Genomic DNA, 16678 nt, shown 5'->3' with positions numbered 1-16678 from the left:
ATCTTGTCAACATAAAAATATAAATGGAAGAACAAAGGGTAAAACAAATTATCTAAAGTATATTTGGAATACCAAGTTATTAAAATATTTGTAGGCATCAAAATAACATGTAATATATGTCTAATAACCAAGAAATGGAGGAAATATCTAAGCCTATCTTTTGGAATTATCAGTCTAGATATGAAAGCACTATAGTGTTTTTTGTCTTTTATCAAATGAACATGACAAATTTTGCCTTGAATATTCCGATTAATTTACAAGATAGAAAGCTGCATTCATATATTATACTAACAATAAAAGTTTTTCTGTAAAAAGCTATACTCCAAATGAAACAGTGAAGGTCTATCAAATTAATCAAAACTAAGAAGGAGTAATAGAAATTAACATGCATGGTATGTAGATGTGTCCTGATATGATTCATTAGTCAATGACCCTCCTTTCATTTTCCAATTTATGCATTCTTTAAGATTACTATATAGTACTTTATTTAATTATGATATAGTATGAATTATGATATTACTTTAACATTAATTCATGTCTTGCAGGCTATTGAAGCTGGAAATGGTAAATGGCATGGTTCAGTTAGTGGCATAATTTGTGCACCTATTGACAAAGTTTGGACCATAGTCTCACAAACTAAGAGACTTTCTCAATGGATGCCAATGGTAGAAAGATGCACTACCTTAACTGGAATTGAAGATGAACCAGGCTATGTTAGATTAGTTTCTGGTTTCATGTTTCCTCAACAAGATGGAGAAAGATCATGGATCAAAGAGAGGTTGGTTTCAAAGGACTCATCATCACATAGCTTTGTTTATAAAATGGAAGCAAGTAATGTTGGTTTAGATGGATCTATAAATTCACTAAAACTACTTGATTATGGTGATGAATCAACTCTTATTCAATGGTCTTTTGAGATAAATCCTCTAGAAGATGTTTCTGAAAATAGCTTAGTGGATTATCTAGGATTTCTTTATAAATCTTGTATTAATAAGATTGAGGGTGCTGTAGAAGCTGCATCAAGAAATAATTCACCACCACAGTGAAATCATTTTATTCAAACCACAATAAGCTCTTTTCAATTCATATATAATGTGAATGATGAATAATAATTTCTTAGTGTTTGTAAGTTACTAATCAAAAGAAAGAACTGAATAGTCACATGCAAGGTTGTTAAAATCGCGATTTAAAACGTAAAAACTTCTTTAGCAGTGGTAAAAAACTAATCTTTTCAACTTCAACTAATTGTTGGAAAGTATAAGCTTATTTTACAATGCAAAAAATGTGAGTTTTGATCTTAGCCTAATAAGGTGAGTATATAGTGAAGTACAAAGGCAGCAAGTTATGACAAGGAATCACAAAAATCAAATTGAAAAAGATAAGCCATTTGAATCATTTTGGTATGTAATGATGGTACAACATATTTAATATAATAACTAAGATTTGACAGGTAAATCAATCTCCTAGCAGTGTATATTTGAAGAATAACACTTACAATATATACATACAAGGAAAAATGATTGTCAAAAAATTGCTATATATTGGTAATGATAAAAACAAGTATTTGTAGCTGAGAAGTATTTATCAACTCAATGAAAAGGGTATCTATCAAATGAAAATAGCAGCAATAGTTTTATATCAAACAGGACTGATAAGGACAATATTGTGTAGCATGCAAGAAACTTTGATATAATTTTCAAAATGTGCATAGCTAGCATTTTTTAGTAGTCACCTACCATATGTAAAATGACATAACATCACAAATTATTTCATTATATAATGTTAATGTGCTTGGTCATACATTAGTATTCAAACTAGAAGAGATTAATTAAGTGTCAGTGAAGGATTGAATTGACAGAAAAAAAAAAAATATTAATTGCTGAATAGAATGGAGCCACACTTTCTAGCAATTTTTTTGGTAGCTCTTTCATTTCCAACCTTTGTTCATTCCTTGGTGCGTCATTACAATTTTAATGTAAGTACACTTCCTATCCTATGCTCAAATTTTCAGGTTCATTTTAAGTTAAAAATGTGATAATAATTAATAAGAAAAAAAGGTTTGGCCTTATCAAAGATGAATTGGTGACTGGTGACACAGAGAGAGATGAAATAAACAACTTAATTAAGTCCTTATTTGAAAGTAAGTTATTTTGTACCAGTGTTTATTAAAATAAGCTAAAAACATATTCACGAGATGTCGTAAGTTATTTTATAAGTGTATTCTAAATAAACTCTAGTGTCGATACTTATGCGATGAGATAAGTCCGAATAAACTCTAAATAAGCTTCTTTTTTTTTTTTTCAAAGACCTCATTATTCCAATGCCTTATCACAGGTGGTATTGAAGAATGAAACAAAGCTTTGTTCAACAAAAACTTTTGTCTCAGTCAATGGAAAATTCCCAGGGCCAACTCTATATGCAAGAGAGGATGACACTGTAATAGTAAGGGTCACTAACCATGTTACACACAATGTTACAATCCACTGGTGAGAATTAAAGCTTCTTAAGCACTCGTGCTACTGTTTGGATTGATTTATTTGAGCTTATCTATTGACATAATCATTTGTAAGACTATTTTGGAGAGTTTAAGAAAACGCGTATGGCATGTCTATAAGTTGTTTTCAACTTATTTCCATAAGCCTCTCCTAGATAACTTATAAAAACAACTTATAGCTTATATGAAACAGATTGACTAGTATGATAAACACTTATGTTATAAGCACTAAATTAAGTTGTTTATCTAAACATCACTTTGATCAGTAATTTTTGGACTTAATGCCAGGCATGGAATCAAACAACTTAGGACTTGTTGGTCTGATGGACCAGCATATGTCACACAATGCCCGATTCAGACAGGCCAAAGCTTTGTTTACAACTTTACTCTCACAGGTCAAAGAGGCACACTTCTATGGCATGCACATATCACTTGGCTAAGAGCCACAATGCATGGTGCTATTGTCATTTTGCCTAAAAGAGGAATTCCTTATCCATTTCCTAAACCTGACAAAGAAAAGATAATCATTCTAGGCAAGTACTTTTGCAATTAGCAAGATAGTAATCATTTATTAAACATTACCTTTGTGTTAACCTTGACTTTTTGTATGAGTTTTAGGTGAATGGTGGAAATCAGATGTTGAAGCTGTGGTTAATCAAGCAACAAATTCTGGTATGCCACCAAATATTTCGGATGCTCATACCATCAACGGTCATCCAGGACCGGCTCCCGGTTGCATTTCTCAGGGTATATTTAAATAACTAGTTTATTAGAATCTCACTATTTCTCATAGTAGCAGTCGTGTTGCAATCCTTGATATTGCACAGAATCAGTGTCAAATGCAGTTGATACAACTTCAATTATGGTGCATTTTAGGCGCTTGCAACCATAGACATCAAAAAATCGATGTCACGACTCCGATCACTGTCACAGACCATTTTTAGAACCTCTTTTGAAATATTGATCTTTATCAACTTTTACAGGTTACACTCTACATGTCGAAAGTGGCAAGACCTATCTACTACGCATTATAAACGCAGCTTTAAACGACGAACTATTCTTCAAAATTGCAGACCATAAACTAACAGTTGTTGAAGCAGATGCATCATACCTTAAACCTTTCGAAATCGACACAATATTTCTAAGTCCAGGCCAAACCACAAATGTTCTTCTAACTGCCAACAAACATATCGGCAAGTACTTAATAGCAACAACGCCTTTCATGGATGCACCTATCGGCTTTGACAACCTTTCTTCAATTGCTACACTTCGCTACAAAGGAACACCGCCATACACCAAAACACTTTTAACATACATTCCTCCACTTAATGCAACACCAATAACAAAAACTTTCATTGATTCTCTTAGAAGCATTAATTCAAACACCTACCCTACAAAAGTTTCATCAACCATTGATCATTCTCTTTTGTTTGCTATAACTGTTGGACTTAATCCATGTGATACATGTCTCACTGGTAACAAACTTGTATCTGCTATAAACAATCTCACATTTTTAATGCCTACAATTTCACTTCTTCAAGCACATTACTCTAATATTAAGGGTGTTTTTACTGATGATTTTCCTGCAAATCCACCTATGATTTTCGATTATACCGGAACCGATCAACCGGGTAATCTTCATACTGATAGTGGTACAAGAGTTTATAGATTGAATTTTAATTCAAGTGTTCAAATTGTTCTTCAAGGCACTGCAATGATAGCACCAGAAAATCATCCATTTCATTTGCATGGGTTCAATTTCTTTGTTGTTGGACAAGGTTTAGGGAACTTTGATCCTATAAAGGATACTTTAAGGTTTAATCTTGTTGACCCGGTTGAAAGAAATACATTGTCAGTACCAAATGATGGATGGGTTGCAATCAGATTCAGGGCAGATAACCCAGGTAGCAAAAATCACTTTTTTTTCTTCTTTTCTTTCTAACTTTTCGCACAAACAACTTAGGATATGTTTGGTTATGCGGCAAGAAAAATGAAAATGAAGTGAAATGTAAAGTGATTTATGTTGAAAAATAGATTTTCCACTTAAATTAGTCTAGATAGTTATGTTGACTTGAGATTTTGGAGTGTGCTCCTCTTAAAGTTTCAGGTTTTATATTTGGTTTCTATTTTTTGTTTCTTTAACTAGTGACCTGATTTTTCAAATATTATTATAAAAAATTATAAATAGTATATGAACATTTAAATTTAGATTATGTGGCCTAAATTTCTTGTATATATTGTGTGTGAATTGTGAAGGTGTTTGGTTTCTGCATTGCCATTTAGAAGTGCACACAACATGGGGACTTAAAATGGCATTCATAGTAGACAATGGAAGAGGCCCTAATGAGTCCATACTTCCACCACCCAAAGATCTTCCAAAGTGCTAGTGTTTTTTTATGAAGAAGATTGTTTGTTGTTTTGGAAAACTATGAGAAACAAGGAAAGTGTAGGGTAAACTAGAGAGGTGATGAAGAAACATCAAATGTTTGTGGTAATTTGTATTTGTTGAAGAATCAATAAAAAAATTGTGTCACATAGCAATTCAAGTTTAGGATCAAACATGTGATTTTTGAAAAACAAAAATTAAATATTTTTTTATATTTGTAATGTTTTGTGGTTGCTAAAAACTCAAATTGAGTTAATGATCATTTAGATTGGATGTGATTTTCTATCTTCCAAATTGAGAACATTATTGGTTGCTTCAAAATACTGCACATTGATTAATATATGTTGAATGAGGGTGTTGCTTAAATAAACTGTAAATAATGCAATTTGAGTGTAAAATGGCAAAAATAAGTTAGAATCGCGCCAGGTAGGGGTCGAACCTACGACCTTCCGCTTAGGAAACGGACGCTCTATCCACTGAGCTACAGGCGCTTGATGTTATACTTTTCATCGGTTAACATATTATATCCACAGTGGAATTCATATCTAGAGTCAAAGTACCACTGTCTTCCAACCATATATCATTTAAAAAAAGTTTACATATTTTATTTTTATTTGATAGTTATCTCACTCACATTCATGGTGAAAAACTTGCTTTCTAATAGTTTGATTGAGAGTTTAGAGGGGAGGGCATTGGAAAAAACATTGAAGGACGAAGAAATAGAGAGCTTTGAGAGAAGAGTTTTGTGGAGTACATGTTTTTTTTTCTTTAGAATATCAAAACCTTCTGATTTGAGGGAATTCAAGAAATGTATTGAAGGGAGTTTGGAGGCTTAGATGAATTCTTCAAATTCTTTTTATGTTATTTTAACACTTTAGAGTAAAATCGGCATATTTAATATCATGAAAGAATTGGTGGATAAACAAGACTTTCAAGTTAGCTGAAATTGAATGGAGTAAAAGTGTGTTGGAACAAGAGAACATTATGTCTGAATTGAAAATAAAATTCTTAAGTCTCACATCGGACAGTAGAGCACACTCGTTTGTGTAGCTTACTAGTGTGTGTAATTTGATAAAAATCGTAGGGTGTCACATTGATTGGATTACACAAATTTATTTGTTTAATTATTTTAACTTCTAACTCTATATAAAGAGTGATAATTAACATAGATGATGTATACGACATAAACTTTTATAAAATTTGTATTTGTTAAAGTATTATTGGGCGGCGTAATATCTATATATATAAATCCTAGAGAGTTATGAAATTGTCTATCTAAACTCCACAAACCAATGAAAACCTTTCATTTAGCTACATCATCCACTTACATCCATTTAATATGGGGTACTAATTGTAATTATTATTATTATTATTATTATTATTATTATTGTGTATTTTTGAGTTCATTTTATTATTTTGTGTATTTTATTGTTTTTTTTTTAAATAATTAATGTTTTTGTTAAAAATCTTTTGTCCAATCTTTGTAAATATAAGGAGTTGGTCGATTGTCAGAACTACTTTTTTAATGTTGCTAAAAAAAAATTAGATAAAATAAAATTTACTAATGGTTGTTATGTCCTGTATGATTTTTATCATATTCGATATTTGAGTATGAGTTAAGTTGGTTTATCTTTGCTCCAATAAGTTTCAAATTAATATAAATGTCAAATTCGATAATGCAGTAATTTTTTGGTAAGAGATAATGAAAACTCCAATAATTTCCAAATTAATATCTTTGCTCCAATTGTTTCAATTTTAAATTTACTACTTATACAAATAATTTTTTGACGTTATAGTATAAAATAGCGCATAAGACCCGTGCATCGCACGAGTAAGTTAGATATTGTTAAAGCATTATACGATATGTGTGTGATTGTATAAATTAATTAAAAGTTTAATGAATATGTTCTGTCATCATCCTAATCAGGGACGAATCCAGAAACTTACTATACGGGGGCTGAAAATAAGAACAATTATTTTGACTCTTAAACATTTTTTTTATAGTTATTTTGATTCTCAAACCCTCAAATTTATCTTTTGTTTGTTAGTTTGGTCCTCAAATATGCTTTGTATTAGTCAATTTGTCCAAAACATTACTAATAATAGACAAATTTGAAAATATTTTTATTATTTCAATACACTGTATTGACAACATCGCATATATTTAAAAAAGAAATCACTGTTTGCTCTCCCCATATATATACTATTTTTTTATGCGTGTATTTTTATCATATTATAATATTATTTTATGTATGTATAATACTAAACTAAAGTGTTGTAAATAAATAGTTGAGTTGAGACTTGATAATATATATTAGGCTTTAATGCACTTTTGGTCCCCCTATTTTGAAAAACTTGAACTTTTCATCCCCCTATTTTAAAAGCCAACTTTTTGATCCCTCTATTTTGAGAAACTTGAACTTTTGATCCTCTATTTAATTTGGTCAAAATTTTGTTGATGTGTCAAACTATATGATGATGTGGCAATGTCAATGTGGACAAATCATGTTCCATATCATTAATTTTTTAAAAATTAAATATTATGTTTTTTTATTATTAAAAATTACATATATTTATTTTTAAAAATCATTTTTTTAATAAAATTAAACAAATTCAGAATTTTGATGAACATACTCATCATGTTCATCAATCTTCCCCAGATCTCAAAATAAGATAAAAAATAATAATAACTTAACAATATTCATCTTTCTTCATCATCTTTGACCTAAAAAAAAAATCATACTCAAAATACAATCCTAACTCTATTATCAGAAACACGCAATTTGGTATTCATCTTTCTAACGCGAGTAACAATATCCATGAAATAACCATTATCAACAAAACATTAATGACATGTAATATGATATGTTCAAAAAAATCCATAATACTATTGAATAATATTAAAAAATCCATAATATTTTTATTTTTTAAAATATAATATTAAAAACCCATAATATTTTTATTTTTACTTTTACGTTAAAAATCTTATAAAAATAAATAAAAAATTATTTATTTGCATAGACTTTTTCTAATAAACTAAAAAATAAGTTCAAAGGAACCCTAAATAAAAACGGCCCCCCCCAAACGTAGACAAATTTTTGTATAGTGAGAAATTACGAAACTACCCTTAATATTTTTGAAATTACTAGTATAACCTCCAAACCCTTTCCCTGTTACGCCTACTCTCTCTTCTTTCACGCTTCGTCTAAGTTCTTACCCTCTTCGTCCGCCTCTCTCTGAAAAGCGACTAAGCGACTAAGCGACGGAGGTACGCTCCATTCCCTCCAACACCGGTCACCGGCGGCGAAGGCGATTTTCCGGCCACTTCTCAATCTCCACGACGGTTTTCTGTTTTTGAAAAGGTAAGGTAACTTAGGCAAGTTTTCTCATCCGTCTGTCACAATTTCTATTCAATAACAATTGTTGATTGTTGATTTTGAATTCATAAGTTTGTTGTTGAAAATTTTGTGAAGCAATTTGAATGTTTTTTTATGAATGATTTTGAACTGATTTTATTTTATTTTTAAAAAAAAATTTTAGCGTTAGATTGTGATTTTGAACTGACTTAATTTTGAACTGATTTAAAGATTGTAGTTTTCTGATGTGAGATTGTGATTTTAGCATGAGATTGTAAGTGAGTTTAGTGGATTTTAGTATGAGACTGTGGGTTTTAGTGTTTGCTGATTGTTTTTGTTGATTTTAGTGTGAGTGTTGAGACTGTGAGTTTAGTGGGTTTTGTGCTTGTTCTTATTTTTTTTTGTTGTTGTTGATTTTAGGTGAGTTGGTTATGTATCCAATATTCTTATTTAATGTTTGGTATTAGGGTGGATGTCTCAGAATCACTGTGACCTACCGTTATTTTGTAGAAGCTACACTCTAGCTTTTAAAAAATCACGGTGGATCATTGTGATTCTGGTATATCCACCGTGATACCTTAGTGTTTTTGTTTTGTATTGGCACAGTTGGGGCTTGTGGGTGTCCGAGGTGCAGGAGGTGTTGAGTTTGTGGGGATAGTTGTAGCTCTTTGTTTCCTTTGTCTGATATATGCCTCTGTTAGTAGGATGTCTATTGTATCTTGTGACCAACCAAGGCATTGCTTGTGCTTTGTGTTGTGTTATATACTTTTGTTGTTAAAAAGAAAAAAGGTGTGAGTTTTGTGCTTGTTCTTGTTGATTGTCATTGTTTTTGTTTGTTGCGAAATATATATTATATAAGATTAACTTGTTTAGGTTAACTATGAATTGAGTTTAAGATGAGTTTAGCTAGAGTTTGACAATATTTTAGCTAAATAAAAGTTAACAGCGAGAATATATTGTATGCGGGAGCTAATTTACAATGATGTTGAATCATTTAGTTGATTTGGTTGATTCTGTTAACAATTATTTATATAAGCGCTCATGAAAAGAAAAATTATGAAAAATGGTAGATTTTTATAGGTTTCTTATTATTTAATTCACCTAATTAAATATCTGGTTTTTTCTCCAATGTACTATTTCGTGAATTATGTAATGTAGTTTTATGAAATTTCATTCAGTTTGAGTTTTTAATGGATTTGGTTTTGGGATTTCAATGTGCATTTTTTCTTTTGATTCAGGAATGGCAGAGAAGAAACCAGTCGTCGGCCTCTCATGGCAACCACAGTTGGCTATTCAATCTATGTCCAAGGCTACATATCTTCCATCTCACACCAAACCTCAAATCGAGGCACCAACTAGCACCCTTTGGAAACCCAATTCAGAATTGGTTAATGGGCTATTTGTTCCTCCCAACGATCCCCGAAAAGTAAACAAGTTACTGAGACAGCAAGTTAAGGATACTCTTGGGAAAGATTGGTATGGAATAGATTATATATAGTTATAGGTGTTTTTTTTAATAAAATTATAACTTTTTTCATCTGAATTTTATTTATTTATATTTTTCCTTTGATATCTCCGTTTTTGTTGTTGTTAGAAATCATAAATGGGAATTATTAATTGTATTTAAATCTTTACCAGGTTCGACATGCCTGCTCAAACCATCACCCCTGAGTTGCAGAGAGATTGGAAGTTGCTAAAGGTACTTGAGTTTGGGGAAATTATCTTCTATCCGCCCTCCCCCTCCAAAGAGGATGACAAATATATTCATTTTCAATATGACGTGATGTTTACTTTATATTAAGTTAATAAGCATCATATACTCGCACACTAGCATCCTAGATGATAAGGAAGAATGAAATACAAGTGTAAAACACTTTTTTTCTGCAGCGATGTGATATTTACAATATCAGTTAGATTTAGGAAAGTGTTTTTATTTAAGATTTGCTTATTAATCTCTGTCTTCAATTCTAGTTCACTTCCCGAATTATTTAGGATTGTGTTGCCTTCTCATAGTCCTCTTGGTCTCATACTTTTTTCTGGTGATATTTGTTTTTTCAATGATTGGCGGAGTTGACCTACTTCACTCGAGTTTTTTCCCGAACAAATACTAATTATTATCCCTGCCTACAAACCTAATTCATATGTTGGTTAGAGTATTGATGTCAGCCTTCTGGAGACTCTCCTGAAATAGTGAAATAAACTACAATTCTGAATGTGTACATTTGAGAGTGAAATGAGATATGTTAAGACCATTGTTCATTGGTTCAAGCCATTAACATTTTATAATAATTGTAGACGTTTATACAATATTTGCTAACATGGATATACATGTGTCCATCAATTTGTATCGGGCTTTCTAATTTTATTGTGTACTACATAATTTCTTATGTCTTTATTCCTGTGAAATATGATCTTTACACTTTGATATGTATCTATTGGTTGGTGCTCACAGTTGAGGGGTGTCATAGATCCAAAGTTGCACTTCAAGAGGTCTGATTCAAAAAATTCCAAGACTCTTCCAAAGTATTTTCAGGCAAGTCCATGGTTGTTGAATGTCCCATCAAAGTTTGATTTCTGTTCAATATGTTTAACTTTTCGTCGTCGTTTGAATATGATCAGATGGGAACAATTGTAGATTCTCCAGTAGACTACTATACAGGCAGATTAACAAAGAGAGAGAGGAAAACATCCATTGCGGAAGAGTTTCTTGCTGATCAAACAAGTGCAGCTTACAGGTAAGTTAGACATGGGAAAACATAATTACCTGGTTAAGGAGTGAATCAATATCAGAAATTCCTATTTGGTATTATGATTTTATTTTTGCTGTAGTCCTGCTGCTAAATAAGTATATGCTATGAAAGTATGTTCATAATGATTTGGCGGTAACTTGAGCAACTGATATGCGATTAAAAGTCATGTAACCACTTTGATAGGTTATGTTGTTCGATTGGTTACTCAACAACTTCTATGTTGGGTAAATTAGTTTCCAAGAATAAATATTATGCATCAACGGGAATTAATTTTGGGGCACACACGGAGAGGTTTAAGGTTCAGCTTTATGTGCATTGTGCATGACTGAATGTTAATTACTTGATTGAATTAAAAAAGCATCTCTTTATTGATAGTATTAGAAACTTGTTCCTGGTTGTTCCAATGCTTTTTAGCCACTTATTTATCTCCTATCAACATTTTTCCTAGGAAACGAAAGGTTCGAGAAATTGAAGAGCAGCGGAAACCAGGTGGGAATCCAAACTGGAAGATCCAAGGTAAGGCTACTCGTAAGCGCGCAAAAGAAAGGAGGAAGTTGTGAATTTCACACACTTTTTGGAGTTAATCCACAACATTTGGAGTTCATTACATTCACAATCTTGTTCACATGCCAAAAAAATTAATGCTAAAACATATTACAATTATCGAGTTCATGTAAAAATATTTAAAAAACCTACTGGTTATATTCTGTCAGTTTATATCAATTGTGGTCAATGTTGAGTCTCATTTTTGTATTATGGAACGTTATGTTTTTAATTTCTTTCACCTTCACTGTTTTGTATGTTAAGAATTAGTTATTGTTGTTGTTGAAGGACATGTTTTAAATGAGTAAAAATTAGAGGCAGAATACACATGTTTTCTTAATCATCATAAATAATACGGTACTGTGTGGATCTTTCTGAATTCTAAAAGAATGAATCTGTCTCATACCCCATTTTCTTACATGCTCAACTTGTAAACCAACATGTTTGGTATTAATGTGGGTTGGATAAAATTACGGTGATGCCATGATTTTGTAGAAGTTATAAAGTGTTGTTTTCGTGAAATTGTAGCCTATTATAAACAATCACAAAATCCCCATGTTTGTTGTCCACTTTAAACATTCACTCCACCAATGAACTCCTCTGTAGTGGTATAGGTGGATCAGGCAAAATTCATTGAACAGAAAATCCAAACTAAACAAAAATAATCGATTTGTTTTGGTTCAGTTCAAAAACTGAATCGAACTAATGAGAACTAAAGTGGTTCGACTCTATTCTCGGTTTTCATTTTTAAAAAAATTGAAAAACCGAACCAAGGTGTATATTATGTACCCCAACTTTTAACGATCCAATATAATCTGGTTGTTTTGATGTTTTCTCTCCCCACCTTCCGTGATTCTTTTATCTCTCTGAATTTTTAATTTTGCCCTTGTAAAAAACTTCGGTTTATAAAAATCAAAGTGTTTTTTTGCCTTGAAAACAAAATTTGGTTTATAAAAACCGAAATTTACTCTGAATTTGTACTGGAAAAAATCCAGTTTATGCGAACCGAAGTTTTTTGCAAGGACAAAATTGAAATATTGGGGGTATAAAAAAATCACGGGGGTGGGAAGAGAAAACATCGGTTGTTTAGTGAAAGTGAGAGAAAACTTCTCTCTAAATATAATAGTCTCTAGAGTCACTACACTTGTATTAGAGATATTTGCCTACGTGCTTTAAGTATCCTTACTCTAATTTCTTTGCTAAAATAAGTATTTCTTAGTTATAAAAAAAAAATTGTGATTTTTATATAGGAAAAATTCAACCATCTACTATATTAAAGAAAAAAAAATAAGTAGTTGAGTAGACTAGACCAAAATTCAAAAAATAAAGATTTCATAATACAACAATTGGCTCATTAAAAACCTAACTCAAAAAACTCAAAGGGAGAAAACCATACAAAAAGAAAAAAAGAGTGCATTGCAAGGAAACATAATTCACAAAAATACTGTAAGTGTTAATATTTATCAGTGCTCTTAACATCATCTATTATCTATTATAAAAATATGCAGATTCTATTAGTATTAGTGTTGCTGTAATGTTAAGATTCATTTATGTATGTCTAAGAGAATATTTATTTTTCTCTCTTCTAATTATTAAGATTTAAGATCTCCTTTTTATTTAGTGTATTAACATTGCTTACTATTCTTAAAAATAAAAATATTAACACAACCCACCAGATTAAGGTTAATTTGATACTTACACGCATAACCTTCATACCTTAGATCAATATTCATTTATAAATTTATACTTTACTCCAAAAAACTTTATGCATATTTTACTACTTTTTGAACCATATCCTTATTTAAACTCCTTTGAATAATACAATTAATTAAGGACAAAACTTTGTCGTTAGCTTTAACCTTATAGCTACAACCTAGTACCTACTACTACTACCTAGTGTCACACTCTAATCTCAACCTTATTATTATTATCTTAACAAAAAAAAACCAAAATCAAATTCTCCTCCTTCTTCCTTTTGAACTCACTTCTACTCTCTCAAAATACTAATTTTTGTATATCAATACATGTATATGAACTATGTATGTAATGTCATTTACTTTTATAGTTGCTTCTTCATGAAGAAACGACAAAGTTCAATAGTTGTATCAATCTTTTTCCTTTGTTTGATTATAAAGAATCTATCTTTTTTCCTCTATTGGATCTTCTTATAGATTTCTACACCCTCTTTCACTCTCTTCCTCTTGTACTATGTTCCTATATTTTCATATCTTGATCTCTCTTTTGTGATTCTCAACTTTTTATCCTAACATCAAAAATTCAACCTTTCTTTCAAAGGGTGGTGGATTATATATTCTTAGTATCAAATTAATTATTTTCACACTCATATATTATAATTTTAGCACATCATGATTTTCATCAAGATTCTATATGATTCTAAAAGGTATGATTTTGATAGATTCTCAACATTATCTTAAAAATCTCACAAGTAAAAGATTCTTAGTTTAGTTCTACTCTATCAAAGTTATATAATTTCTTCATTTTTATGGTTTTTTTGTGAGTTTAAAAATCACCCTTTTGTAGTAGTATTTGTGATTTAAGCTATGGATTTAGAAACCCTTTATTCTCCTTATTTTATGTTGGATTCAAATTGGTTTGTTGAAGAGAGTTACAAAACAGAATGGAGTAGAGAAGATAATAAGAAATTTGAAAGTGCTCTTGCTATATATGATAAGGATACACCAGATAGATGGTTAAAAGTTGCTGAGATGATTCCTGGTAAAACTGTTTATGATGTGATTAAGCAATATAGGGAATTGGAAGAAGATGTTTGCGAAATCGAAGCTGGAAATGTTCCGATTCCCGGTTATCTTTCTTCTTCTTTCACCTTTGAGGTTGTTGAAAATCAAAACTATGATGGAAGTAAAAGAAGACATGTAACTGTTAGAGGTTCTGATCATGAGAGGAAGAAAGGTGTTCCTTGGACTGAAGAGGAACATAGGTGAGTTTCATAATTTCATTAATCTATAATCTTCAATTGTTTCTTTGTTTTGTTCTTTTATTATTCACAAAGTTTTTATTTTAGACTCTAGAATATGAAAATATATACTATAAAAGTTGAAATAACGACAGATTTTAGAGACTGAAAAATAAATTTAGTCACTAAATTTGTTGTTGGTAACACTTGTGACGAAATTAGAGACATATTTTGTATTTCTGAATCTCTAGATTTTCGTCGCTATTTCAACTTTGTTTGTTTAGTAGTATTAATGTTATAAAATTTAGCTAATGAATCATGGATATATTGTATTTAAACTCAGTTGTTCATTTAATTTTCATAGAATTTCATCTTTTTAATTGTTGATCCAATTTAAAATGAGTTTTATACTAGCTGCTTTGTCAATAGTATGTCGGTTTTAATCGCGGTCGCAGTCACGTTGTGATCATTGAGATAATCTAGCAGCTGATGTAGCCTCAATCGTAATCACGCTACTTTATAGAGACATAAAAAATTATAATGTTGAGTTTGGATAACTGAATTGACTTTTTTTTTAATCTAAATCTATATCTATATCTGTATCTGTATTTATATGACTACTAATTGAGTTGTATTTCTATCCTTTAAACCACAGGCGTTTTCTGATGGGACTACTAAAGTATGGAAAAGGCGATTGGAGAAACATCTCTCGCAATTTCGTCGTGACAAAAACTCCGACACAAGTAGCAAGTCATGCACAAAAGTACTACATAAGGCAAAAGGTTTCATCTGGAGGCAAAGATAAAAGAAGACCAAGCATTCATGATATTACAACTGTTACTCTTACAGAAACTTCTTCTGCATCAGATAATAAGCAGAAAATGGGTTGGACTAGTAGTCACTACAATGATGGATCACTACAAGGACAAGATCTCTATGACTGCTCTTTTCATGAATCTTATGCTAAGATGAAAGTTTCCGGTTTCGCGACGGCTTCTAGAGACTTCAACAAAGAAGCTGTTTTTGGTATTCATGCACTTTAATGTTGATGACATGAAGCTACTTGGTTCATCAACATCTTGAACCTTAAAGCAGATTGCAATAATGTTTCAATCTTTAATCTGAATTTGGAATGGACTTATTTTCTTTTTCTTTTTTTTTTTCCTTTCTCTTTATCTTTTAACTATGATAGTGATTATGTCTATCTTTTGTAGTACCAATTTGTATCATATTATATTCAGGCATGCTTAGTCTCAAGAGCAATAAGATAAACATCACTATAATTAAATTATAGTATTACCACAAGTAGCATGTCAAAAAACCGTTTTTCGAATTTGGATCCTCTGCGATCAGAATTCCAGTAGTCGTGGATCATAATTGTTAAATGAAGATTAGATAACTTGTATTATAAGTTATATTTTAAATTTGATTTAGTAAAATTAACAAATGAAATATCTGATCTTCATCCAACAACTAAAATTCGTGTTAAAGTGCGACAAAAAGTTTAATCACCAAATAGATTCGTATTCATCGGCTACAAATTGAAAAACCTAATGACAAAATATTGGCCCTTAATATTCAAGGCAATCCTCAAACTTGCTAGTTTATCATATCCACCCCTAATTTAGGTCCAAATATAAAAACAACCTCAATTCAAAATATGCTTATTAGATATTCCAAAATTGAAAAATGAAATATTAATTGTCCATGTAATCAACCACAACAAAAAAGCAGCCAGGTCATTTGATCATGTGGCTGACTCATATAAGCACTTCCACTGAAAATTTTGAGCAGCATATGTTCCAATAAAGCTTTTTAATGTCATTCAAAATGTTGTTTTTTGGGTTAGCAAGATATTGATACAAAGTTTTTAATGTCGTTAATGATGACTAATTTATGTTGGGGGAATCTGTGGGATACACAGTTTGTTCTCCTCTTTCAATCGAATTTTCTCCATACATGTGAGCCAAAAATCGAACCTCTAATCACGTGCTTAAAGAGATCAAAACTCTTACCACTTAAACCAATTTACTGTTGGTAATGCCATTCAAAATGTTACTATTAATCATTTATTTTCTTTGTGAGTGCAATATGGCCAGGTTGACCATGTTTGTCTATTTTTATTTATGAGAATCACTTTCTTAGTAGAATCTGAGTTTGCATTCCACTTAGTTAGAATCACATGCTTCATTAGGTCAGAAATATTGGTAGATT

The 16678-nt window shown here is 31.0% G+C and overlaps 4 protein-coding genes and 1 non-coding gene across 6 annotated transcripts; 4 read left to right on the top strand and 1 right to left on the bottom strand.

Moving 5' to 3' along the window:
- Positions 1–23: 23 nt before the first annotated feature.
- LOC123922373 lies at positions 24–1046 on the top strand. The gene is made up of 2 exons (XM_045975096.1): positions 24–38; positions 546–1046. Exons 1-2 carry the CDS (start codon positions 24–26, stop codon positions 1044–1046), a joined length of 516 nt encoding a protein of 171 aa, XP_045831052.1.
- A 760-nt stretch (positions 1047–1806) lies between these two features.
- On the top strand, positions 1807–5201 carry LOC123924771 (laccase-4-like). Its single transcript, XM_045977741.1, has 6 exons — positions 1807–1975; positions 2335–2486; positions 2783–3027; positions 3113–3241; positions 3478–4398; positions 4751–5201. Exons 1-6 carry the CDS (start codon positions 1889–1891, stop codon positions 4879–4881), a joined length of 1665 nt encoding a protein of 554 aa, XP_045833697.1. The 5' UTR covers positions 1807–1888; the 3' UTR covers positions 4882–5201.
- Positions 5202–5298: 97 nt separating this feature from the next.
- TRNAR-CCU lies at positions 5299–5371 on the bottom strand. The gene has a single exon. It is a non-coding gene; the product is annotated as a tRNA-Arg (tRNA).
- Positions 5372–8064: 2693 nt separating this feature from the next.
- Positions 8065–11776, top strand: LOC123881542 (rRNA-processing protein fcf2-like). Of its 2 annotated transcripts, none has more exons than XM_045930250.1 (6): positions 8065–8242; positions 9475–9712; positions 9875–9935; positions 10689–10769; positions 10856–10971; positions 11435–11776. In XM_045930250.1, exons 2-6 carry the CDS (start codon positions 9477–9479, stop codon positions 11544–11546), a joined length of 606 nt encoding a protein of 201 aa, XP_045786206.1. In that variant the 5' UTR covers positions 8065–8242; positions 9475–9476; the 3' UTR covers positions 11547–11776. The 2 variants fall into 2 exon arrangements, with proteins under 2 accessions (XP_045786206.1, XP_045786207.1); XM_045930251.1 differs by having other exon boundaries at positions 8076–8256.
- A 1588-nt stretch (positions 11777–13364) lies between these two features.
- Positions 13365–15769, top strand: LOC123881522 (transcription factor DIVARICATA-like). Its single transcript, XM_045930230.1, has 2 exons — positions 13365–14488; positions 15120–15769. The coding sequence occupies exons 1-2, from the start codon at positions 14091–14093 to the stop codon at positions 15505–15507; spliced, it is 786 nt and encodes a 261-aa protein (XP_045786186.1). The 5' UTR covers positions 13365–14090; the 3' UTR covers positions 15508–15769.
- Positions 15770–16678: the final 909 nt, after the last annotated feature.

The sequence above is a fragment of the Trifolium pratense genome, linkage group LG4 (assembly GCF_020283565.1).
Source record: "Trifolium pratense cultivar HEN17-A07 linkage group LG4, ARS_RC_1.1, whole genome shotgun sequence".
Lineage (NCBI taxonomy): Eukaryota > Viridiplantae > Streptophyta > Magnoliopsida > Fabales > Fabaceae > Trifolium > Trifolium pratense.
This window is presented reverse-complemented; position numbering and strand designations above follow the sequence as displayed.

Coding starts and splice junctions, on each gene's coding strand:
- LOC123924771 (XM_045977741.1), top strand. CDS start 1,889: ATGGAGCCACACTTTCTAGCAATTTTTTTGGTAGCTCTTTCATTTCCA. Junction 1,976..2,334: donor TGCGTCATTACAATTTTAAT/GTAAGTACACTT, acceptor GCCTTATCACAG/GTGGTATTGAAGAATGAAAC. Junction 3,028..3,112: donor AGAAAAGATAATCATTCTAG/GCAAGTACTTTT, acceptor TATGAGTTTTAG/GTGAATGGTGGAAATCAGAT.
- LOC123881542 (XM_045930250.1), top strand. CDS start 9,477: ATGGCAGAGAAGAAACCAGTCGTCGGCCTCTCATGGCAACCACAGTTG. Junction 10,770..10,855: donor CTCTTCCAAAGTATTTTCAG/GCAAGTCCATGG, acceptor GAATATGATCAG/ATGGGAACAATTGTAGATTC. Junction 10,972..11,434: donor CAAACAAGTGCAGCTTACAG/GTAAGTTAGACA, acceptor CATTTTTCCTAG/GAAACGAAAGGTTCGAGAAA.
- LOC123881522 (XM_045930230.1), top strand. CDS start 14,091: ATGGATTTAGAAACCCTTTATTCTCCTTATTTTATGTTGGATTCAAAT. Junction 14,489..15,119: donor TGGACTGAAGAGGAACATAG/GTGAGTTTCATA, acceptor TTTAAACCACAG/GCGTTTTCTGATGGGACTAC.